This window comes from Nelusetta ayraudi, unplaced genomic scaffold (assembly GCF_046127955.1).
Source record: "Nelusetta ayraudi isolate G7.1 ecotype Tasmania unplaced genomic scaffold, CSIRO-AGI_Nayr_v1 ptg000016l, whole genome shotgun sequence".
Taxonomy (NCBI): Eukaryota; Metazoa; Chordata; class Actinopteri; order Tetraodontiformes; family Monacanthidae; genus Nelusetta; species Nelusetta ayraudi.
In genome coordinates, this window is record NW_027466066.1 from 4,392,688 (window position 1) to 4,417,817 (window position 25,130).

Sequence of the window (25,130 nt, forward strand, 5' to 3'; positions counted from 1 at the left end):
CTCCATCGTGCCCGCGGATGAGCTCAGCCGGCCGGACGTCTTCGAACGAATAATAAAGCGCTCGGAGGTGTGAGACGAGTCAACGCCCCGGCCGGGAAGGGCAGACGACGGTTCCGGGACCACGCAGGAGGGCCCAGGAAGAATGAGCCGTCGCGAGCCGTCAACTGGCTAACTAGCCGCTAGGCTAGTTTGAAGCTAAGACGTACTTGGACGGCACTCTCACGTCAAAAGAGCATCTTCCGATGGCGTTCCAGTTTTGCTCGAACTCTTTCTACGAGCTCTTCACAGCTTTCGCTCCAATGTTTCGCTTCTGACTTGCTCTTGTATCTCGACGCGGAGAAGCCGCCGCGTCTCGGACATATTTCATTCTTTCACGCGTCGGCTTCAATTCCGCCTGCCTTTGATTAAACCGCCGCCTGCGCTGACCTCCAAACGCTGCTCGATACGGAACACGTCTGCCCGTAACTTTCTGTCTGATGTGCACGTGCACCTTGCGGCCTGCGTCATCGGCATGCGTCAGACGCACATTGCACACGGGAAGGAATCCAGGCTAGACTGTTACTGTAATGCACACACAAACAAAAAACAAGCACTTGGTTTTTTGGCAGGACTTTTTTTTTTTTTTTTTTTTTTTTTTTTTTTTTTTTTAAACAAGTGAGTCTATGACAAGAGAAGACAGGAAGCGCTCGGGGGCTGCTGAGGACAGTCGGACGTCTGGGGGGGGGCGGGTAAACTAAAGGGGCCAGACGGTGAGAGCGACGGAGGCGGACGGCCTCCTTCAGACAGCTTGTCATCGGCGGCCTCGCATTAGGCATGCACGCTGAACTCCAAGGTGTTGTTGTTGTTTACCTCACACCCCCCCAGACGGCCGACCCTGCGCCTCGTGTAACCTCCTCTCCCAAAATCGTCTCTCCCCGCAGGGCCTCTGCGCCCTTCAAATGTCACTGCTGGAGGGGTTGAGGGAGCGGAGGTGTGTGTGTGTGTGTGTGTGTGTGTGTGTGTGTGTGTGTGTGTGTGTGTGTGTGTGTGTGTGTGTGTGAGCCGAGTGTTAAGTGCAGCAGGCGTCTCCGGGACCAAAGTGTGTTTTGCGGTGGATGTGTCGTCGCAGGCTTTGGAGGGAGCGTCCGGCCATCTGAAGATGCTTGAGGGTGGTGGCGGGGGGGCACTGACTCTGCACGGCCTGAAGGGAACCTCTGACCTCCGTGTGCATAAATTTACAAGGTCAGTATCCAATGGGGCTCCTATTTATTTACATGCCACCTGGCTCTGGCGTAACCTTTGTGTAGCTCCCGTGCTGCATCTCGCCAGTCTGTCGCTTGACTCGGCCTGCGTGGCAGCTGCCCGATCGGCAGGATTTCAATTTGAGGTGCGACGCGTCCATCCTTGCAAGCTCCCACTCAATGCGGTTCCGGTCGGCCTTTTCATTTTGTAAGCGATCCGTCTGCGATCCCTTTCGTCGTGGCAGAAGCGGGAGGGTGAAGGCAGCGGGCTAAGGCGAAGAGGAAAAACGCAGGGAGCGAGCGCAAGACGAGCTCTTGCTAACGAGGTGAGCGTGGGTGTTGCAGCAGCTGCATTTTTTTTTTTTTTTGGCAGAGAGAAATTTTTTCCACCTCCAGCTGGACTTTGATAAGAGTTTAGTCAAGCTAACGTCGCTGCTGGCACCAGTAGCAGGTCTAAAGCTTGCGTTAGCATTGGCTAAACTGGTGGTAAAGATGGTCTGTGATGAATAATTTGTCCAGTCAGCTCCCCGTGGTTTTTTTTTTAAAGACGTCGTTTCCGACATGAAAAACATCCAACACATTTGAAGAAATATTCCGTCTTCACAGTCAGGTTGCACTGCCAGCTACAAGGGGCCGGATTTTAGGTGATGAGGGCCGATGTGAAATAGGGAGGGAAAACAAAGTGCTTTACAAAACTCATCCGGACTCTTTTTAAGTGGAGACGAGATGACTGCATGCATGAAGGCAGCCTTCTTTAAGACGGCGGGACGCAACTAATTAACAAATTTTCAGGTCAAAAAAAAAAAAGCAAGCAGAGCAGAGCAGCCGTTCCGGAGGCGTCTTTCATGTTCGACAAAGAGCAAAACAAGACGGCTCTCATTAACGCGAGGCTTCTGAAACTCCTGACGAGTCGACGTGTTGCTCCTCCCGCGAGGGTTTTTTTTTTTATTATTTATTTATGGAGTAAATTAGCACTTTGTCCTCAGCGTTCTGTCACCTAATGAGTCGCTTAAGCTCGCCCGTGTCGCCTTTGATGTGTGGCGACGTGACCCGACTGCCGGCGGGAAACTGGGCCATGAAAGAGTGACGCCGCGTGGACAGCAGGCACCCAAGGACCAGCCGGTCGGTGTGTCACTCTAATTATGCCCCAATTCGACATCTTCCTCCTCTCGCAAGTCATGGAAAATGAAGATAAATCTGTTTTTGTTTTTTTGTTTTTCGGGGGGGGGGGGTTTCCTTTCTAATGCAGCCAAATTGGGCAATAATTAGACGAATTAAGGAAGAATTAAAAGAATAATTGTAATCAACACTGTATTGTAATTAACTCCTCCCCCCCGCCTCCCTGAGTCGATCCCCTTCACTCTGTTTGTTTAATCAAATAAGACTGCGAGGCCCCTTTAGTCCGTCCTGACACACGCCGCCGCATAAATCAGGGCCCGGGTTGGAGGAGCGGCGGCTGTCAGCTGTCAAGGCGAACGGCCCGGCCGGGGGAATTGTCCGAGACCCATCGATTGTGCCGGCCGCGTTCCAGGGAGACGGCTGAATGCCGGGAATGGCGACGCGGAAAAGAGAAAAAAAAAGGAAAAAAAAAGAAAAGGGGGATGGAACGCAGTGACGCTTAAAATTAGCCGAGCGCGCCAGATCAAAAGAAAGGGAGGCCGTCAATCTTCACTTGAGATTCAAATGACTTGTTTTATTTTTCTCAGGAGGGTCCTGGGCTTCGCTCCGCTCCCTTTTTGGGTTCAGCGGAGGATTCTCACCCCCGAAGAGGGGGAAAAAGGAAAGGAAAAACGCAACAAAGATTCTTTTGGACGGCGCCGATCCATCAGCGAGGGAGCGCGTTTGTCTGGGGCTCAGCATTAATGTCTGAGGCTCAGCATTAATGTCTGAGGCTCATCCCCTCACAAACAGACCTTTTTTTCCCTCAAGTTCTCCGCTTTGACTCTGTGACGCAAAGCTCAAAGCGGAGGAAGGAAGAAAAAAAAAAGAGGAGAGACGGGGCGACGGCTGAAATCGAGGCGCGCTGACGCAGCGAGTTTGCACCTCGCTGGGCTGCCGTCCCAGCGGCTGATCGACCGGATCTCCAAACACCTGGTCTGCTGATTTAATCTACTACAGTGACGGCGTGGAGCGACTGTTTGGTGATACCTCGGATAGTCACTGTGCTTAGTCAGGGTTTTTTTTTTGTTTGTTTGTTTTGTTTTTTCTCACACAGTGGTTCTCAAACCAAGTTCAAGCTCTGCGGTTTTTCGCCTTTAAAAGCCTTGTCTGCCCGGTTCCCATATTGCTGCTTCATGCGCGTTTTGATGAAAACAGCAAAAGTGATTAAAAAATAGTTTGGCCTCACCCTCAGATCTTGTGCATCTTCTTAAAATGTAGTAAAAACGAATGAGTCAGTGATTCCGAACTGGGCCAACAAACCCGCCACCCAGACAAAGACAAACAACACTTCTAAATATTTTTTTTTTGCTTATTGTTTTGGAACGCAGAGGAAAAATGTAGTTTGAAATAAATTAAGCCTCTCGAAAAACAAAAGGCCAAAAAAAAACAAAAAAAAAAAACTCACGCACGCCATTCCAGGATGCTGCTTGTGCAACTTTTCCGAATTTGTAATAGGGTTTGTGCCACTGGAAAAAAAGTTTTTTGCAAAGTTTGTCTTTTGCACTCCGACCGCAACAACGGGAGGCAGCTCCGTATCAGTTCGGCGGGATATTTAGTTAGAAGTGGTAATTATGGTAACCTGGCAAATCTTTCGGCATTTCAAAGCGATTTCACATCTGAACCGTTGACACACAGCTGTTTTTCTCCCGACGTGTCCCATTGCCTTCGCTGTGCTGTGGGAATGTGAAACTTTTTTCTGATGCGTTCACGTTCTGCCTCTGCTCTGCAAATGCTTCCCCGGATGCACAGATAGGAAACACTCCAGTCCGTTCCAGTGCTAGTTCATCTAGTACCAAAAGCTAGCTTAAAGAAATTCTATAAAAAATAAAAAAAAATCAGCTTACCTGTAAAAATGAAAGACACCCTGAAGCCTTTTGATGGATGGAAGCTTAGACAGTCAATACGTGATCTGATTCAGGAATAACTGAGGAAAACCAATGATCCAACATTTTCAGCAACACTGATACGAGCGATTGGTTTTATAACGAGGCCGACGCAGGCTAGCCGTCAGTGCGCTACGCGGCGGCAGCGGGATGTCGTTCACGCTCCTCAGTTCCGCCGTGCAGAGTCACGGCGCCTCACTTTCTTGTCTGGGTGAAGACATGGAGGCTGCGGGGTGAAAGTCTGGCCCCCTGCGCCGCACTGCAGCGCTATAGTCTGGTGTTGCTTATTTTAGCTGGCGCTGGACGCGGGTGCATTAGCGTCTCTGCGGATAACTAGCAACCTAGCAATCTCTCTGCCTGTGTGTGTGTGTCTGTGTGTGTGTGTGTGTCTGTGTGAGTGAGTGAGTGCGCACCCCGTTTATGTGTTTCTCTGTTAAGCCGCCACCGCTCCCAGAAGGTTCACACGAGGACGGCCTCCTTTGAGCTTCTGTCTCTCATCTCCACCACCATCTCGTATTTATCACTGCAATTAGGCGCTCAGCTGAGCGTGCAGGCCCACACTGGGCCGGCATTCCTCCTCCACCGGAGAGCTCGTCGGCCCTGTTTACCCAAAGAGTCTGCCAGTGCCTGCGTGTGGATGGATGGGTACGAAGAAGCAGTCTGCCATCTTTTGCTGCGCAGAGGAGATTTTGAGAAATGCCTTCTTGTCTGCGGCCGAGTCGTCCGCTGGCCCCTGACGGTGTCTCATTTGCCTTCGGTGATGCTGTTCTGCACATCCTGGTTGCAGAGGTGGTAAGCATCAAAGTACAGATAGCTTGTTTGTGCACTTAAGTAGATTTTTCAGTCATCTGTACTTTTACTTGAGGATTTCTTTTTCTGACGACTTGCTTACTTTGCCTTCCTGCGTTTGTACGCAAACGTCTGCATTTTCAACATCTTACATTGGAAAAACACACTGGCTCCAAAAACGGGTTTTATTTTAAAATAGTGGCCGTAAAGAACAAATTTAGAAACGCACTGCATTCATCAGTTTGGCTCACAGGAAGTAGCTCTCTCTACCTGGGTAAATCAATATCCACACACACACACAGCTGGCTTGTTTGTCTTGTGTTAAAAGGATACAAATTCCCTTCAAAGTGATCCACTTGTTCTCTATTACAGTTGTTTCTTGAAGTGGAGCTATTTGAAATATGCTGTTGTGTAGTTCTCTATAAAAGAGGATCATATTTTAGAGGCAGATTATTTTAGGTCAGGGTTGAGTCTCAGGTAGAGTCTCAGCTTTGGGGTCCATTTCACAACCTGTACTTTCTTGCTTTCACTTGAGCAACTGAGTTGAATCGGTGCTCGTATTCACTTTCACAGAGTATTTTTTTTTTTTACTCAACTATCCGTCTTTTTACTTAAGCACAGAATGCAAATATTTTTCCCCACCGCTGCTTGGTTGCAGCCGGTGGGTTTTTTTGAGCTCCCGTTGCCTCCCTGTGGTCTCCAACCAGTCTGCCCATTCTGACCTCTGACCCCTGGAAGTCAACAAGGCATTTTCCTCCGGACGTTTTCTCTCTTTTTTGCCGGCCGTGCTGCGTGAACCCCCCGAGAGCTCGAAAATCCCACTCGATCAGCAGCCTGTGCAGCGACACCTCCGTCCTTCCTCATTCTCATCCTCGGGTTGAACTCCAGCGAGTGGCCGTGTCACGCAGACATCACGCGCGCGCGCCCGCTCCTCACTCCGCCGGCTGCCTCGTGATTGGCTGTTTAGCTGTCGTGCGCTAACGAGCGAGTGAGCGAGCGAGAGAACGCGGCGCCGCACCGCGTGTACCGAACCGAGGCGGATGATTAAAGAAGTCCACATTTAGCTTTCGAACAGACAGTCTTGTTTTCACAGCCACAGGAGATTAAATTAACCTGTGGAACACATCCATATTAAAAGCCACGCGCGCGCTGTTTGTGCTCTGACAAGGACAGATTAGAGGAAGGGGCACGGTGGGTGAAGGAAGTGGAGCAGGAAGCCTCTTTCCCAGACGGGCTGTGAAGCTAATTTAAAAGATACTGAGGCAGGGGAGGAAGGAGCGGGAGGAAGACAACAGGTTAGAAAAGATATCGAGGACACAGGCAGGAGAGAAAAAAAAGTGTTTTAGATGCCGGAAGGAAAAGAATCAATGGCATCGTATTGAATTTCTCTCCTCTGTAGGATGACATGCAGCGAATCCTGAACCCTTTTCGAGAAACGATAACGTGAGGCCCAACATGTCGGACTGGGTTTAAATAGCCAGGCTGAATCCAAGCTCCTCCTCTGTTTTAAAGACCTCTTCCTACAAGTTTCCTGCCAGCGGCTCCTCAGAAAAGATGAATTACCATCGTTGGCTTCATTTTAGAGTTAGAACATCCAGCTCAGCATATCGTCCCTTTGTGATGTCATGTGGGATGCTGATATAATTTCACCGGCTATTGACGACACCCAGCCAGGCGTTAGTTCATTTGCTTTGGTCCCCTTCAAAGCGTAGAAGGTCCGACCAGGCATTAATATGTTAGCAGGAAGCTAAAAGCAATTGTGCAAGCGGGAAGCTGTTAACAGAGGGCTAAATATGTTTGAATAAATAAAGAAAGAAAGCAAACCCATCAGTTTGGATAATTAATGTTTCAAGGTTGACACGATAGAATATCTTAAGGTGGCCGGTCTGTGGAATGTTTTGCTCCATTCAGGTCTGCAGGAATAAGAAGAGAAGCTGAAAATTCCTCCTTCTTCTTTTTTTTTATATAAATAAAACCTATTTTCTTCAAGGCCTTTTTTTTTTAAAAAAAAAAAAAAAAAAAAAACAGTTTTAGAGTACAAGTTTTTAAATGGGAGAAGAAAGAAAAGCGCTTTAAAATATTTAGCACATTTAAAAAAAAAAAAAAAAAATTCCCGGCCGCCCAGTTAACGTCAAAGCGTTTGTGGCGTTGCAGGGCTTTAATTCCGAGGCAATAACGCTAAATGATTCATACACACTTAAGCGCACGCGGGCAGACTGCACTCTCTGACCCCACCCTGCACTCGTTCCCTCTAATTCCTACTTCCTCTGAACTCCACCACCCTTGAAGGTCCAGCGTGTACAAATTTGGCTTAAATTATGATTTTTATATTGGTAATAGCATAATATGCTGCCCATAAATACATTAAGAAAAGTGTATACTCACAGTACAATGAAAGCAATTTGGTTTTCCTACCCTCAGAATGGTTCTATATACATAATGCAAGGGTCTTGCTCCCAGTTCGCTGCCATCTTGCACGGCTATATTTCTAAGGAAGCCCAGTGTGGACAATCCATCCAATCCACGCATTTCGCAATTAGGATGACGGCTCGCCTACAAATAAACCAACAAAGAAGAAGGTGAACGAGGTATCTGGGTTTGTGCTCTGAGGCTGCTGTAGTTCACTGGCAAGCTTGGGAGAGGGAGGGCACAGAGTCCCTAAGTTGACTTAAGTGAAAGGTCGCTGCAATCTAAAATGTAACCACGTGATGTTGCCTTTGCTTCTTTTGCTTCTTTAAAAATCTCTAAATATCACACACTGAACCGTTAAATCGATGGTAGAGCGTTAGCCAACAGAAACCGCTAAGTCTTCTCGCCTTCTTCTTCGTTTACGTGCTAATTGACACCCTGGCTGATTTCCCTGTCTTGGCGTGCGCCGTCACCCTGTTGTGTATCCCCCTCCTCACCCCCTCACCCGCGCCGGCACGTGCCCTAGTTGCGTTCCATTCACGTCACATGTTCGCAATCCAAACCCCCCCCCCCCGCACATATGCCGCGGCGTCGTCAGCCAAGAAGAGTGAAGTCTGGAGCTCCCGCTCTCCGCTCACCAGACCTCACGTCCCGGCGCTGCTCCACCATTCCAGCCGAGGGCTTTTTAATTTGAAAAGTCTGGCAACGCATCGCATCCATATGCCCCAAGTCGTAAACGTCACGTAGACGGAAATTACTGAGATGTGGGTGGGGTGAGAGGTGGGGGGGGCAATATGACAACTCTGGAGAGTAATCATCCAGTGTGTGTGTGTGTGTGTGTGTGTGTGTGTGTGTGTGTGTGTGTGTGTGTGTGTGTGTGTGTGTGTGTGTGTGTGTGCAAACAGAGGGATATATTTTGCATCCGTGGTCGTAACATCAGACAGCACAAGCTTTGAAAAACAGCGCGGTTGCATGAGTCCCTCATCGCTCAGCCAGCCGTCCAGCCGTCCTTCACCCGGGAGCTGTGATCTCATTATTTTCACCCGGCTCTGAGCTGTAATGATGGGGAAAGCGCTAAACGATCTGCGTAAGTCCCCCCAGCTGTCCTCCGCGACTCCGAGGTTTACACCTGAACTCGGCCCGGTTTCCAGTCCCCCCGTCTGGCTCGGAGTCGACGGCCATTGATGAAAGCTAGGGGCAGAGCCGCTGAGCAAGGCAGCTTATGGGGGGGGGGGGGATCAGATCCGCTTTTAAATGGACCCGGTCGAGGCAGGTGCGACGCGCGATAAGAGGGGTATCGGCGAGGATGAAAGGAGTGAGATTTGTGACAGCGGCGATGTTCACTGGATTAGAAGGGAGTCGGAGATTAAAATGTCGAGCTTCTCCTTAGGAGCGACCGGGATGGACCGGAACAGGAGGACATCAGAGGGACGGAACATGGCAGATGTTTTTGCAGATGAGATGTTTTGGACGGGGGAATATACGTTGGAAGGCCACTGAGTTTGGAACTGGCGAGGAGGAGGTTTATGACGGTGGTGACGGAGGTGAAGTCAGGTGGTGTGAGAGAAGAAGATGCAGATGGTGTGGTAGATGGATGATGGCGATTGGCTGTGAAATTCTATTTTGTTTTTTGTGTTTCTCTGAGAGTGGAACAGAATGTAAAGTCTTCAATGCCGCGTACAAGTTTGACAGAATTGAAAGTGTCGTCCTCGAGGTGCCAGACACATTACAAGTAAATTACAAGTGAAAATGAATAGTCAGTTCGCACAAACTAACAACCACCCACAGCTGTCACACCCTGCACATGACAAATTAGTGTCATTTCAAGTCCTGGCAACATTTTATGCTAGTAAGTAGTAAGTGGTGGTAACTAGTATTTCTCTAGCCTGTTTCAGTTTCCACACATGGATGTGCACAGAGATGGGCATCCACATCTGATTGGAGCCAAGGCCAACTTACTGAGGTAACTTTAAAAAAAAAAAAAACTCACACCCGGTGTTTTTGTATGTCGATTAAAATATTGTCTGGCTAAACTGTCCGCTGCCGGTTGGGAGCAGTGAAGAAAAATACCTGCAGTGTTCTGCTCGGTTCTTTGCTGTTCTTTGCTCTTTTTTTCTAACGAGGAATTGTCCACTTTAGCCAAAAGTGCTGATGTCGGCCGAGCCACGAGCAGCGGCTATCGCTAATGGTCCCTCTACCGCGTCTCCTCGCGTCTCCTCGCCACTGATTGGTTCCGCTCCAACTGCACCAGCGGGGACTCGACTGGGAGCTTGTCAAGATGGACCGTGGCGATAGCGGGGACCGAGTCGATGCGAATACATTTAGCGACTTGCGACGTCTCACAAAGATGAAGCAGCCGCACGTTTGTTGAACGCCTGCTTTTCGCAGCTTGTTTTGTTCAAGGGTATCATTTCGGTTTAGCCGCGCAGACGTCAAGCTTTCCATTTCAGCGCGGACGTCGGCGCTGATTTGGCTTCGTCCAGGCGGCAAATGGACGCCCGCCCGCCCGCCACCCCAACGCTCGCGGCTAATGCCGTTATTTACAGCGCCTCCCCTCCACACCCACCCACACCCCTCATCTCATCTCTTCTCATCTCATCTCAACTCAACTCGTCTCATCTCATCTCGTCTCCGTCTTGTTTGTTTTCCGTACATGGCAATAATAAGTTTGCACATAACCCGAGTAATTGTGCGGTGGAGGGTGACGGGGGGGGGGGCATTTTTAGCCGTGCTGCGCTCCGAGAGTAAATTGCCCAAGTCATTCATCGCCTCCCAACGCTGTGTATACTTAAACCGACAAAGGGAAAATTGTGCGGCAATCTCCGACCTTAATTGCTATTTTCTCCCCAACGCTGTTGATTCTCTGCCTCCTTCTGATAATCTCCGTGTCTGTTGTTTCTCGTTTTGTTTTGCTTTTCTTTTTTTCGACCGCCCACTCTCTGCCCTTTATTTGCCCCCCCCCCGCCCCCCACTCCCTCCCTCCCCACCACCCTCGCACTGTCGCTGTCACCCTCCAGAAACGCCGCCATGGTGTCATTCGCAGGGACAGCGGGAACGCGGACGAGTAAATCGCTCGCTGCGCGTCCGTATTTGCCTGATTGCGCGGCAGCGTCCGCCAGACGGCCCCGCGCTTCACTTTTTACCCAGGGGGGTAAGCCGCGCACGCTGATTAGCAGAAAGAAGAGTGAGCAATCGGCGCGCACACACGCGTGAACAACGTATCGCGCAGCAACGCTTTTAAGTGCTGCGTGAACCTTTTAAGCGAAGCCCGCGGAGAATCACTGTAATTCGCTGTGACACTGTTTTGCAAGCAGTGTCGGGAAGTATGGAGTAACATGTAACGCCGTTGCGTAATTTAATTACAAAATAAAGATCATTTTAATCAGTTACTGGAAAAAAAAAAAAACTTGATGAGAGTTACTTGGGGAATTATTTACCATGACAATTTTAATTGGCCATTTTTTACAAAAAAAAAGGCTGTGCTTTATGTTTAATGATTTCATTTTTGGTTGCTTTGAGCGGTTTTCTCATTCGCTGGCTTGGCACGGGCGCCGTCCTCTTCTGTTTCCATCCACAGAAAAAAGTTTGATATTATACTGACGTTTCTTATTGGTTCTCCTGTCAAGTTTGGAATTCCAGCGCCCCCTATACACTCGGCAACCAATTGAATTGTCTCTCTCTGTTTTGAGCACTGCTGGCAGCTTGACTGTCAGGTCTAAAAATAAAAAGTTGAGAAAATCCATCCAGCTATCCAGCATTTTAAAAAAAGTTTGAACAGCGTAATCAAATATAATTAGTTGCATTACTTTGATAAAGCAATTGGAATGGTTACACTACTAATGCATTTTCAGTAGGCTAACTTGAAATTGTAACCCGTTACGTTTGCAAAGTAATTTTCCCAACACTGTGTGCGTGTGGCGGCGAGCGCGAACACGCACGTGCATCATCGTTTTGAAAAGCTTTTCACGCTTTAATCTCGCGGCCGTACCGCTTTGAGCCCCCCCGCACGTCAATTAGCATGAGAGCCGAGCTGCGTTTGCACCTTAGCGCTGTCTCATCCGCTCTGTGTGATCTTTGCCTGCTTTTGGCGAGCATGAAAGGCGTCGGCGAGGCCGACGGCGGAGCATCAGCGGACAGGTACGTGACTGATCTGCACACACTGGGGAAAAAAAAAAAAAAAGCGGGAGGAAGGATCAATAGGCGGCTATTGAAGCCCCTCCTGATCGATGAAAGGCCAAAGGATCCACAATGCGGGTACCACCTCCCAGCAGGCACCATTCCCGACTTGAGAGCCATGCGGTGCGGCTCATAAAAAGATGCCAGTGTTTGTGTGTGTATTGTATGTTCACAGATGCACATTTTCTATTTGTCTGTTTTATTGCACGTTGGTATTTGCAGGCCCAATTGCGGCTCCGCCCCATTTCCCCACCGCAGACGCTGATCGCACGTTTTTTTTACCGTCTCTGAGGCGCGAGGACAGCCCACCCGGGCCGGCGGCGGCGGCGGTGGTGCTGCCGATCGATAGCTGCCAAGCTAATTTATTGCGCGCGCAGCACCTCGGGGTCGGGGGACGCTCGCGGTCAGCCAGGAATTACAAGTTTGAGGGAGATTTACACCGTTGGTTTACCCACCCCTCTGCTAAATATGCCTGTGACATTGCCCGACGTTAAGGAGGACAGTAATGTGGGGGACACGCCACGCTCATAGGCGCGGGATTAATAAGGGCTTATATTGATCGTTCCGGTGAGGATAAGCTCAGGAGCAATGCTGCGGGAATGACAGGAGCATTAGCAGCAGCGGCTGCAATCTGGAGAACGGCGGTGGTGCATCCCACACCCCATCACACGCTCATCAGTCTTTCTGCAAGGCGCAGCGCGTCCTCTCTCCTCGGAAGCACAACCCCTCGCGATGCATTTGACATCGGACGTCTCGGACAGAGTCACATCCGTCTTGCCGAGCTCCAATCCAAAGCATTTTTCAGCCGTTTATGGTTCTGGCTGCCCTGTTAGCATCTTTTGCTACCAGATTCTTTTTGGAACCGAAGAAGACGACGACGAACAGGAAGCGACCACAAGCCTTGCTCTCGCCAAGGAAATCAACGTGGGTTTTCGCATTCGAAGCAGTTTCAGCCGTGGTGGATGCCATTTTCACACCTTTGCCACCACATCCATCCTTGTAGTACAGCGGAAGGTCTTGGGCGTCTGCTGCCCAACTCAAAATGGCAGTTAAAAACAATCTGAGTGGCACGCTTGAGCATGACAGATGGGAGTTTCATCCAATCATCTTCTAAGGTTTATGTCCGGGCCTCCATTCCCCAAATGTTTTCTACGGGCTTTTCCCCAGATGTGTTTGGGAAATCAATCCAGCCGATTTGCTCCTTGAAATGTCCAAAGGCACACATTGTCTTCTTCTGGGTTTCACTGGAGGAAGTTTCTCTCAAACATTCGCTGGCACCGCGAGCACCACCACCTTCCGCTGTACTTTTCAAATGTTCCTCACTTTCAATGTAAAATGTAATATGCAGTCCAAGGAGTTGATGGATCCACCCAAGAGGACCAGCTCGTCCTCTTTATTCACTTCTCACCTCCAGACGCAGGACGGCATCCAAAGCGTTGCTTCGCTGCTGCTGTCAGTTTTCATATCCCCTCAGTGTCTGCTTGTTCCCTGAGATTCTGCAGAACACGCTTTACCCTCCTTTTTACAGGTTTTTACTGCAAGTGTTGCATTGCTCCCACCTTCAATTCTTTGAATTCATCTTCCTCACCCACGCGTGTCAGTTTGACCCGACGGTCAAGACCTTTTCTGCTCATCACCGCCGTTCATCCATCTACATCTACCACACCCCAACATAGCCACCTTCAGTCTTTCAATACCTCCAAATCCACATGACCATTTAGCCCAGATCACTTCCGGATCTTACCGCTGCTCTTTACCGTGACTTATTCTGTTTGAGTCCCAACACAGTCCAGTTCGTTTGTCTGTTGCCAACACTCCCTGCAACACGCTTGACGGCTGCAATCAAATCTTCCAGAAAATGTTCTACTTATTCTTCTGTGAGATTTTGGAACGTCCCTGCATTTTGTCGCGGTGCTGGATCTGTTCCAGCTGTGTCGAGTGTGCGAAGGTCGGCCACTATGTCAACACACTCGGATCACACAGTAACAGCAGCCTGCATCCAGAGTGCTTCAGTTTTTTATCTTTAACCAGTTTGACGGGTGGAAGGGACTGATCCGCTGTCTACCCCCCACACACGCACACACTTGCACACAGACACATTGCGTGCCCCTCTGAAAATGGTGCTTCACTCTGCTTCCATTGGAGCGGCGGCGCCCCCCCCCCCCCCCCCCGCCCCCTTTGAAGTCCAACACAAGGCTTTTATCTTGTTATCTTGTTATTTCATTGTATTCCCCCACGCGGCGCCATGCAACACCCAGAGGGGCGCAGCGAACACCCAAGGCCCTTCCTCTCATCCACTGCACACAGCCGACAGTGACGACAGCAGAAGGGTGGGGAGGGGGTGGGAAAAAAACAAAAGATTCTGTTTTCTGTTTGAACTAGAACAGAGGGAGGTTTAGAGCTGACCATATACTGTAATGACAGGCCTAATTAATCACATGCATAATTCATGCACGGGAAAGAGAAGGGGCGGATGATGGGGAGGAGGGGGGGGGGTGGAGGGAGTACGGCTGCAGCCTCAGCATTTTCCTGGAGAGAAGAAGATAAGACAACAGTGTGAGTGCGTGTTGGTGTTTGGCAAACAATGCTGTGTTAGTGTTCGGCCAACACTGCCACAGAAACGCAGCCACCAACGGACAAAGTGGAAAAAATGAAACCAGCTCCTGCCGGAGTTAAATTTTTTTTTCTGAAACTTTGACCTTCTGCGCAAATGCCAAAGAGTCCGAGTTCTTTCCGTAAGACTCAGCAAATAGTGGAACTTCTGCAGAGCGGCGGCAGAGTTCAACTCAACAGCTGCTTATATACGGCGTTTTCAAGGGGACTTCTATTTTTTCTTTTTTTCTTTTTTTTTTTCTTTTTTTTTTTTTTACAGATAACAAGGCACCAACTTCGCGCCGAGTTGGGTCGACAGCAAGAAGTGACTGCTTGTCTGAGCTGATTGTCCAAAAGGACACTGAAGACTTTTTCTTGTCACTTGTCACTTGTCACTCCCAACTCTATGTTACTGCAGTGCAGTATGTTAAACACTGCACTGCATATAGCAGCTAGCTACTCTGGCTATCTGCAATACGTTGTTCCTCGCACCCATTTGAAGCCTCACCTCTTGAGGATTAACCCTGTTAACTCAATTTGTCCCTCCTTTATCGCCCATCTGCTTTCTATGGGCTCTTTGCCGGAGGGGTTGTCCAGGTTAATCGTATAATGCAGTGGAATATAATAACTTCAATTGCTGAGTCCTGACAATAAAAATCACAGGGATGCCACATTCACGACTGAAAAACAAAATTTACAAATTCTCTTGGATCAGCCTGACAGGAATACAAAAAATGTCTTGGCAAACCTGAGGTATTTTTTTCATTATTTTTTACTATGCTTTCATTTTCTGCACTCTGTCAACGCTGAATCTTGGCATTTGGCGAATCCTGACAGAACTCTCCCACTTCAAGGGAAATGCACCCCTCGCTACCCACCACCCCCGACCTTCCCCCGCTTCTTCGTTCTTCTTTTCAAATTTCCTTCATCATAAATCTGTAACCTCAGGCCAGCGTCTAATTCTTTGTTTACGCTCATGGGACACGGGCGCCACGAAACGTGCGCGAGTAATTAAAGTCTTTGTTCCTATTACCTCCGAGATGATGAAAGGCGCAAATAACGCACTGATCAATGGGAGCCCCCCCCCCCCTCTCGCACGCGGGAATCGATGCTCGCATGATGATGCAAAACGAACGGCGGATCGATCGCAACGAGCCGAGAGGGCGACGGTGGCTCCGGACTGACGGAGATCAGACGGCGCGCATGGTGGGGTCTGGGCTAGCAGGACCCCACGTCGGGGGGGGGGGGGGACCCATCGACGACGGGTTTGCGGAGGACCTTCCAGGGGCTCCTCTCGGGTCTTAAAAAGCGGGCGCAAGCCAGGCGACAGAACCTTTTCGTTCCGGAACCTTTTTTGTCGCCTCGCAAACTTTGCCGCGTAAACAAAAATCTTTGGTAATCTTTGCTCCTTTCACTGGCAGACAGACAGGCAGGCTCGGCTGGTAATTGCAGCTTGTTTCTTCTCTCCCCTGCTGGCTGTGTGGCGACAGACAAAGAAGCGTATGCACACGTGCACGCACCGATGCCTATGTATGTGTGCGCGCCTGCCTGCCTGCCTGCCTGCCTGCCTGCCTGCGTGCTTGCGTGCGTGCGTGCCGGGCTGAATTATTTTCGTCTCACCTGCTGCATTTTCTCCGCGCGTTGAGCGACAGCCGTTTTGTTGTGGTACAAATTAGGCAAGGTCAGCTTGAGCCGTTGCCATGGAGACAGGGTTATATCAGGGGAGGGTTCGCTATCTCCTAGTGCCTCAGATGTGTGTGCGCGTGCGCTCGTGCGTGCGCGTCTGCGTCTCAGCCAGTAAGATTCCTTTTTTTGTTTTTTTGATGTGAGGTGAAATAGATTTCACCCGCCCGCCAACAGACCTGCCGCCCTCCACCGCACACACACACACACACACACACACACACACACACACACACACACACACACACACCTTCGCTCCGAGCTGCTTACGCAATTCGCCGGCTAAAAAAAGGAGTTAAGGTCCGTAGATAACTCGTCTCGCCCGTTTCGCTCGCCACCGCCGCCATTCTCTTGTGATTCTCCCCCTGAGCAAATATCCCCATCCCTTTTTTCAGCGAGGGAAGGGGGCTCGTCCTCCCTTCACCTCCCCCCATCCGCCCCAGGGGGGCGCCCACAAAGAGCTTCCTTTGATGCTCAGGTGGGTGGACTGGACGCTCCTCAGTGACGGCCCCACCTCGGCTTCTGGCCGCTCGTCCAGGCGGCCGGGTTAGAAGTGCAAACGCTGCAGGAAATGAACAGAGGGGTGAAGAGGGAAGAATAAAAGGGTTGGGGGTGAGAGGGGTGGAGGGATGAAGGTAAAAAGTCGGACGTGAAGAGGAGGGGAATGGAAAGAGCTGCACTCGCTGGCCGATTCCAAGCCCATCCCTGCGGTGGAGCCATCTGCCGAGGGCGCGAAACCTGCGCCGGCTCTGCTCGTCCACGCGAGGATTTCAAATTCCGTGGTGAGCAGGTGAGAGTAGCCGGTTGTCGGAAGGTGCGGGACGAAAAAAAAAAAAACAAACTCCGGCGCACGACGGCGCTCGGCCGATCAGACTCGGCCGTTTGAGACAAAGGGGAGGTTACAAACAAAAACTGAGGGTGGGGTTCAGAGGCGGAGGTGACAGATGGGTTCCGTCCCCACATGGGAGACAAGGGTGGTGGTGGTGGGGGGGCACATGGCTGGTATATTAAATGCTAGCAGGTGCTCCTGGAGCTGCCCGTGTGCATTTTCACGGCTACACGCAGTGGAATATCATCTCCCAGTTGCGCTCTGCCCATCATCCCGAAAGGCAAATTTGAGCGTTTGAATCAACCCAAGCAGAGTTTGCAGCGATTAATCACATGTGTAATTTCTCGTGATTAAGTCACAGCTGCTTGTCTTGTGTCGGCATAAAAAGACAAAGAACGGTCATGAACACAATTTAGCATTGGTGTAAACTGTGACTTTATCAGTTAGCCAGCAACGCTTGGCTCACGAGACTGGACATTTCCCCATTCAGCCAGCTAACTGCAGCCTGGGATTGGTGCAAGCTAAACTCTTTAGCGTTCACTTCCTCTCCGCCAGAAAGATGGCGTTTCTGAGATCTTAAGAATCAACTGAAAACACCTGAAAGGTGAAGTGTGTAATATTTGGAGATTTTGAGAAGAAACAGCGACATCAAGTGGTGACATTTTAGATTGCAGCCCTCTTTGCTCTCCCTCCCTCTCCCGAGTTGACAGTGAACTACGGTGGCCTGCGCACACAAACGTGGATACCTCATCCACTTTCTATTTCATTGATTTATTTGAAGACGCGAGCGTTCACCCTAAATACAAAACACACAGCCAAGTGGGCTGGATTGTCCACACTGGGCTTCCATAGAAATGTGGCGACGCAAGATGGTAACTAACTGGGAGCAAGACTTTTGCTCTATGTTTATTGTTACCTATATATAAGAACAGTTCTATGGGTAGGAAAAACAAATTAGTTTTGTACTGCAAGTACAAACTTTTATGAATGTATTTATGGGCAGTATATAGAGCTTTTATCAATATAAAAATCCTAAATCAGGCCAGATTTCACACTCTGATTGGTTAATGACTGTTTTTACATAGAACTCAAATGTTGTAGTATGCAAACATTGCACATTTTGGATTGATATTTAAAATTTCTGAATTCTTGTTCTAATTGTTCTAACCTATCTAATCACAGTGGTTTGTGCAGACTGGACAGTCGTACGTCTCCTGCGTCTACCTTCAAAAGGCCCCTCACAGCTCGGAGCTCAACGACGGACAGACGTCTGACCCGCCTGCCAGACCGCCCTCACACAGGCTCGTCAGAAGTTAAACGCCTCAATGTCACGTGACTTCCCTGAATTCAAACGAATATATATTAAAATAAATAAATAAATAAATAAATAAAAAACGAACCCCCCGGGCTGCAGTCTGACGATCTCAAAACTGAGGCGAGTGCCGCAGTGCTTTTCCGCTGCCCCCCCCCCCCGAGTCCCTCGCGGGGTTTTGTCAGGCCGTCACCTGTAAATGCAGCTGCTGCTGTGCACGCAGGGCCAATAAGCACTAACTCAGCACAAATGACAGATGCCTTGAAGAGGGGGGAATTATATTCCGGCATCGCTGCTGACTGACGGCTGACATAAGTTGTGTCCCTGTGTGCGAGTGTCTGTGTGTTTGTGTGTGGTTGCGCGCGCGCGGCCAGACTTCAGATCATTAATCTAACAACACGCCGACAGCGCTGATGAATTGCCATCCCTACTGCATAATCTACGGCTCGCCCGCCGCCTCGACCTTCACTTGAGACTGACTGTGAGCCTGCGAGACGAAAGAGTAAAAATCGGAGGAAGGTGCAGACCATCCGTCTCCATTATCTCCCCCCCCCCACTCCCACTACAGTTATTTAGCCCTGCATCAGACTGGCTCCTTCCAACCAAACTCCCTTTTTCACGCTCCATCGCCGCCGCCACCTCCGCCCCACCCCGGTCTTTCTCAGCTCACTATCTCTTTGTTGTTGCTGGCAAAAAAAAAAAATGCAAGTCTTCACCCTGTTAATGTTGCCTTAGAGTGATGCGGCTCTCCTCCCTGCTAATGTGTGCCAAAGCATGATATAACAGAGGGACTATCTTCTGTGCAGCGCTGCGCTGCTGCATTCTAAGGTGAGTGCACACTGCCTCCTGGTGGCTAATGAGAGTAATAGACACGTGGCACTCCAGGACAGAGAGATATTGTTTTTCCCACCACCTAACTATAAATGAGATGATTTAAGAATCCAATGACGTGTATAGAAATCGGTATTTGAATTAAAGAATCAAGAATACTTTGAAATGAAGAAGACTGCCTTTGCAAATTCTTGAAGAACTCAAGCAGACAAGGAAGTAAAGCTACAGAAAGCAACTAACATCTTTTCCTGGAACCTTGTAGCTGCATTCAGCGCGACCCACCTTTTTGACTCCTCGCTGTCAGCCAGCTTTCCCACGATGCATCCCTCCACTGGGACTGCACAGAACCTGGACCCTGCAGAACCTGAGCACACAGACTCCAACCGTATAGCATTGCCACGCGGGCCAGCACCACTCTGCCGAAGTCGGCCAGCCAGAGCCTTGTGGACCGTCTCATGAAGTTGATCTCTGCATTTTCGTTCAAGGTCAGAAATATGCATCTTCATCCTCTTTTATTTTTTTTTTAATGTTGTGCCTTGTTCGTATTCGAACATGCTGCTGTTGTGTGTTTGGTTAATGACAGGTATCGGTTCAGACCAACGATATCCCGGGAAGCAAACATGTGGACAATGACATTCAGTGAGGGAACTGAAAGCAAACTTTGGAGGAGTTTGGGAAGAAGTGGGAGATCAGTTTAACAAGCAGTCGCCCTCTCATCTCAATGAGCAGCTATTGAAAATTCAAAATTAAGATTACATGTTCAGCACTCTTTGACAAAAAAAACTACTCATAAAACTGCTCCCTTTTTTTGTGTGTATTTGTCTGTAGGAAAACGCAACAGCAGTGGAATTCCAAAAATTCCACATTGGCAAAAAGTCTGTTTTTGTTTTGAATCCACATTGATGCAGTGAAAAAAAGCCTGGGAGGACTGACTGATATGCACATCCCAAACACTGACTGACAACCGCTTCACCAAATGTCTGGGATAACACGACTGACTTGAGCTTGGAGGGCTTGGGTTCAAGTTCTCATTAGGCCCAGTGCAACTCCATGAGGTGTTCATGCTTCAAATTTAACGTTGGACATGTTAAGATTTTTCTTCTCTCGCCCATTTTCATGCTAAGCCACCTCAGAACAGTGCTTCCAGTGAGTTTCCGGCAAATCAGAAATCTGCTTTTAGAAATATGAAGAAAACCCTGCGCTCAGTGTTTTGTCTTGTTTTGTTTTGTTTTTGGCCATGTTGAGATTTTGCATTCTTTCACTCAACTGCATGCTATGCTATCGTGTAATAGTCCATACTGCCTCACAAGTAGTCCCTCCAGTAAGTTTCAAGCAAATCAAAGTCGGAAACCAATATCACAAACTTCCGTGCCAATGTTGTGCAAGTTGTTGTACAAGTGTCACAAAGGGACACAATTGCTTTGTCAATTGTTGCGACGTATTGGGCCAGAGTGTGATAAGTGAGTCACTAACTGTTGCAATACTAGACACTCATCAAATCAAATAAGTTCTGTTTAGGAACTGGTCTGTCTTATTGGCACAAGGCAAATACATGATTACACAAGCCAGTTTACTCATCCCTGTATTTAAAGACAAGTTAATGTTTGTTTGAGGCGAGGCATGAATGGTACCAGGAAGCGGATTTACCCAATGAAAATGTCAACAACCTTTTTTTTTTTATTATTATTTTATTGAACAAATTGTGTGTTCACCGGGTGGTTTTTGCTCTCATGTAAACAAAAAGACGAAAGAGGGGGAGCTTAGGTTTATGAACATCTATAGTGAATATATCAAAAAACATAAATTTTCTTTCTATACCGAGAGATTACATTACAAACTAAAACACCATTTTCATTTTACAACTCTTCAAATCCGTTTAAGTTTTTCTGCCGCACCACAGGGGGCATGGGGGGATTCCTGTCTCACGCTCCTCATCCAAATTAGAATAAATCATAGAAATAGAAACCCTTGCTTTGCACGAGCCAATAGGAAACTGTTTTTACGTAAGCCAATGGGAACGCTCATTTTGCCCTCACGAATGGGAAGTTTCCTTTTACAACAGCCAATAGGAGCTCAATTAGTCGTATTTAGTTCCATTTTCCTTTTGGTACTGGAAAATACTAATACTTTAAACTCATGAACGTTGAAACATAGACATTTTATGCATCAGAAAACCAATCCAGTGATCACTGGCATTAAACTGTGACACTCTGATTTTGTTGGGGAAATGGGGAGAAACTGAAAAATCCACTTCCACGATGTAAAGAAGTGTACTGGATTACTGACAGAGCTGAGTGGAAATTGCGATTGCTTTTTGCCTAAGTTATTAAATTAGAAACTCCTTTACGGATACAAACTGGTAGAGGTTAAGAGAGATAACACAAAATACCAGGTAGATCTTCACTGATTAAATCGGATGACGGAAAGGTATGGAGCTCGTTGTCATCCATGTGCTGTAAACAGGCAGAACTGAGTTACCTCCTAGGAGAAACACTGTAGATCAGGGTCATGCACGCCGTGCCACATGATATAAAGTTGCGTTGGGAGAAATCTGTGCACCAGTAAAAGGTCTTTATAAAAGCAAGGATCAAGCACATCCCCCTTCTTGTATGGAATGTCCAACCCAAATGTCTTGAAGCCTGCATGAGACGTAAGGTTAAGTTGTGCTTTGGCCAGCAATATGCCCAGGTAAACATCGTCCAGGGGGAAAAGGGGAATGTGCTTGGTCATGTTGTACATTACTGTGGCCGTATACTTGGACAGGAGGATGCCACCCCCACTTAGGAATGGTGGGTAGTTGTCAGACATGTAAACCTCAGGAGGGACAAAGTATTTGTTTGCCATGTCTCGGATGGGTTTGCTGCTGTGATGGAGGAACCCAGAGAAGAGGTGCCTGCTTCCATCATCATCTTCAAGGCTTTTCAGATACTCCACCATGTTTTCTGTGTGGGCAAATATGTCATCGTCACCATTTAGCAGGAAGGACACGTCCGGGCAGTTTTTATGCAGCCACTCCATGAGGAGCGCCTGCTTCAAGGTGAGGTTGTAGTGTGTGTCTTCAAAGTCCCATTGGACGATGTCGTTGTACTCCTGTTGCTCCAACTTGAGAAGTTTGTTCAGTCTGATTTTCTCAAATCCATCTGCTGTGGTTCCTGAAATGAACATCCTGCGAATCTGCACACCATCGACCTTCCTCTCATTGGCCCAGGTTTTGCGCAGCACCTCTCTGCGTTCGTAGTTGCCAGGAGAGCTTTTGATGACCATCAGCAGGAAAATTGAATCATCTCCCCTACATTTGCCAGGTGAGTCCAGAAGCAAGGGGAAATGGCGACAGTGTTGGTAGTAGAGAAATCTTTTCAGATTTTCAGGAAAAGAGTCAAAGTTTGTCATGTTAGCAACTGACTTTCTTTGTTGACACACTTGTCTGGCGTTGTTGCTCACTGTCATAGTCTGATTGGGGTCAGCGTTCTTCATACACAGTTTGTCGTCGCCTCGATTGCCGTTATATTGGAGGTATGCTAGCAGCAGCCACGTTCCCACCAGCAACAAAAAAGTAATCTTCGTGAAGAATTTCATCATTGAAACGCTTCTGTGGGAAAGTAAAACAGGTTTTTCATTAATGTTTCCTCCTATTCCAATACTCAATAGTAATCAAAAACAGTGATGTTAGCTTTCACAGCAGAACCAGCCAATGTGAGCATTAGAAACGCTGCGTGCAGCAAAGATGTTTGCATGAAATTTCTCTTGCGATATATTTTCTAATTTGCATTAAACTGTTTTGTGGAAGGCTTGACTGAAACGAGAAGAAGGTGCAGCAGCCAGTAGTTCAGAGATAGCAAGTTTCCCCAACTCATCTCTTCATTTTTACTTGAAATGCAACCTTTTTACTAATCCAGGGTTTTTAAACTGGGTAGACTTGGTCTTGATGATCACATGATTCTAGACCACCCAAGATCTACCTTCAAGATCTACCAGTTCAGTATCAACATCGCAGCGCTATATTGTTTCCAGCCTGAAGTAACGAACTTCACAACATTTTATCTTGTCACAACAACCACCTGGCTTCACATCTAAACCCCTCCCTCTGTCAAGCAAAAACACACACAATAAACACGCTAATTCCTCTCCCACAGTGGTCCGTTTTGCATAGTGCACAAGACGTTCCATTCTTGCAATGCCATTTGCAAATTGTGTGTGTGTGTGTGTGTGTGTGTGTGTGTGTGTGTGTGTGTGTGTGTGTGTGTGTGTGTGTTTGGCTTGTTTTACCACGCCCGATCTCTGAGTTCCTCCCTTAACTTCCCCTTATATCCTCCGCTGCCTGCAGTAGCGATGCCTTCTGCCTGGCGGTGAGTGACTGTGAGTCCGCGGACAAAGGAGCGTCGAAATTGCAGAGAACTCTTCTTTTTTTTTTCTTTATATACATTCGCGTATCGCCACGCGGGTCACTGCACGGATCCTTTTCGAGGGATCTTTTTTTATTTATTTTTTTTTACTACACCCCTCGTGATCAACTAGTTTGGCACTCCTGTTCTAGACTCTTACCTAATTTTTATTACATCTGGAGTGGAGCATTTTTTAATATATGAGCATTAAGAAATACCCATTTGTCAGATCATAAAGATGGATTGTAAAGTTCATGATAAAAAATGTAAATTCCACAAGTGTGTTCATCAAACGGTGAGGACTTTTTAACAAACGTATACACTCCCTCATTTGGGAATGTAATTATTATATTAAAATGACTTACGTTGTCCAGTGAATTAAAGGAAAGGGTAAAGAAGTTACCCATCAGATGTTCATTAAAGTTGTTTTGTTCATGTCAAACATATTTGGAATTGATCTTAAAACCAAGATCTTAAAATTCTTCAATCATAAAAATGTTCCTTTTCAAGATGTTTTCTCTAAACATACATATTGCATCTTAAATCACCCGAATAAAGGAAGATATTCCTAAGAAAAACCAGCCAGTTGGTGAACAACCTATTTCAGTGGCTTCTTTTCATAAGCCAAGTCTTTCTAGAGAAAGTATAATTTTGTCAGATCAAAACTTGAAATAATATTGTGAATCGAACTCAGACTCAAACTAAACTATGCCAATATGTTATCAATCAAATTCATCAGAAATGTACAGCGCAAATAAAAAAAATAAAAAAGTTGAATAAATACCTTAAACTTCCTCGGCAGATCAACAACATTGGGCACTTCACGCGCTATCTGACACGAAGGAGGAAACTGCATCATGCAGTCATGAACTGTCGTTGCCACCTCTGCAGTCGCAAGTTGATCCACCGCGGGCCACCTCCCCTTGCTTTTTCTTCTGACACATCCAACCTGTATTCATGACTCCCGGCAGCAAGTTGACATGATAGTGTGGGCACCTTAGCGCCCATTGCTTGTGGAATTTACATTTCTATCATGACCTTTACAATCCATCTTTATGATCTGACATAAATGGCTATTCTTTAATGCTCATACTTAAAAATAAATAAATAAATAAATTAAAAAAAAAATGCTCCACTCCACATGTAATAAAAATGAGGTAAGAGTCTAGAACAGGAGTGCCAAACTAGTCGATAAGTCCAGTCCAGTAGACCGCGGACGGGTCAAAAATCTACCACGAGGGGTGTAGTTAAAAAAATAATAAAAATAAATAAAAATAAATAAAAATAAAATTCCTTCGAAAAGGATCCGCGCGGCGATACGCGAATGTATAGAAACGAGTTCTCTGCTATTTCGACGCTCCTTTGTCCGCGGACTCACAGTCACTCACCGCCAGGCACAAGGCATCGCTACTGCAGGCAGCGGAGGATATAAGGGGAAGTTAAGGGAGGAACTCAGAGATCAGGCGTGGTAAAAACAAGCCAAAACCAACAAAACATTATTATTGATATTCAAGCAACACTTAATACCGCTAGTATAGAGGGACCTTTTGTTTTATGGCATTCTGGCAACGTGAGCCTTTGAGCCTCCGGTCCGGACGAGGAAAGTCGAAGTAACAGACATCTCTGCTGCTACACATTTGCGGACCTGCCTGCAGCAGAAGTATATCAAACAAATCACGTGTGAACATAGCCAAACATGAGCTCCCGCCTGGGATGTAAGTGATGAAAAAAAGTGCAATTTGTTTTCACATGCAAATCTGATGACCAACACACACACACACACACACACACACACACACACACACACACACACACACACACACACACACACACACACACACACACACACACACACACACACAC

The 25,130-nt window shown here is 47.7% G+C and overlaps 1 protein-coding gene across 1 annotated transcript; it reads right to left on the reverse strand.

Annotated features, from left to right (window-relative positions):
• Positions 1-20,593: 20,593 nt before the first annotated feature.
• LOC142886812 (N-acetyllactosaminide beta-1,3-N-acetylglucosaminyltransferase 3-like) lies at positions 20,594-24,469 on the reverse strand. Its single transcript, XM_076024003.1, has 2 exons — positions 24,052-24,469; positions 20,594-22,474 (listed from the first exon to the last, which is right to left on the reverse strand). The coding sequence occupies exons 1-2, from the start codon at positions 24,078-24,080 to the stop codon at positions 21,367-21,369; spliced, it is 1,137 nt and encodes a 378-aa protein (XP_075880118.1). The 5' UTR covers positions 24,081-24,469; the 3' UTR covers positions 20,594-21,366.
• Positions 24,470-25,130: the final 661 nt, after the last annotated feature.

Bases quoted from the DNA above. Each gene is read 5' to 3' on its own strand.
- LOC142886812 (XM_076024003.1), bottom strand. From the start codon at position 24,080: ATGTTGTTGATCTGCCGAGGAAGTTTAAG. The intron at 22,475-24,051 runs GTATTTATTCAA...ACTTTCCCACAG, and splicing joins ATCTGCCGAGGAAGTTTAAG to AAGCGTTTCAATGATGAAAT.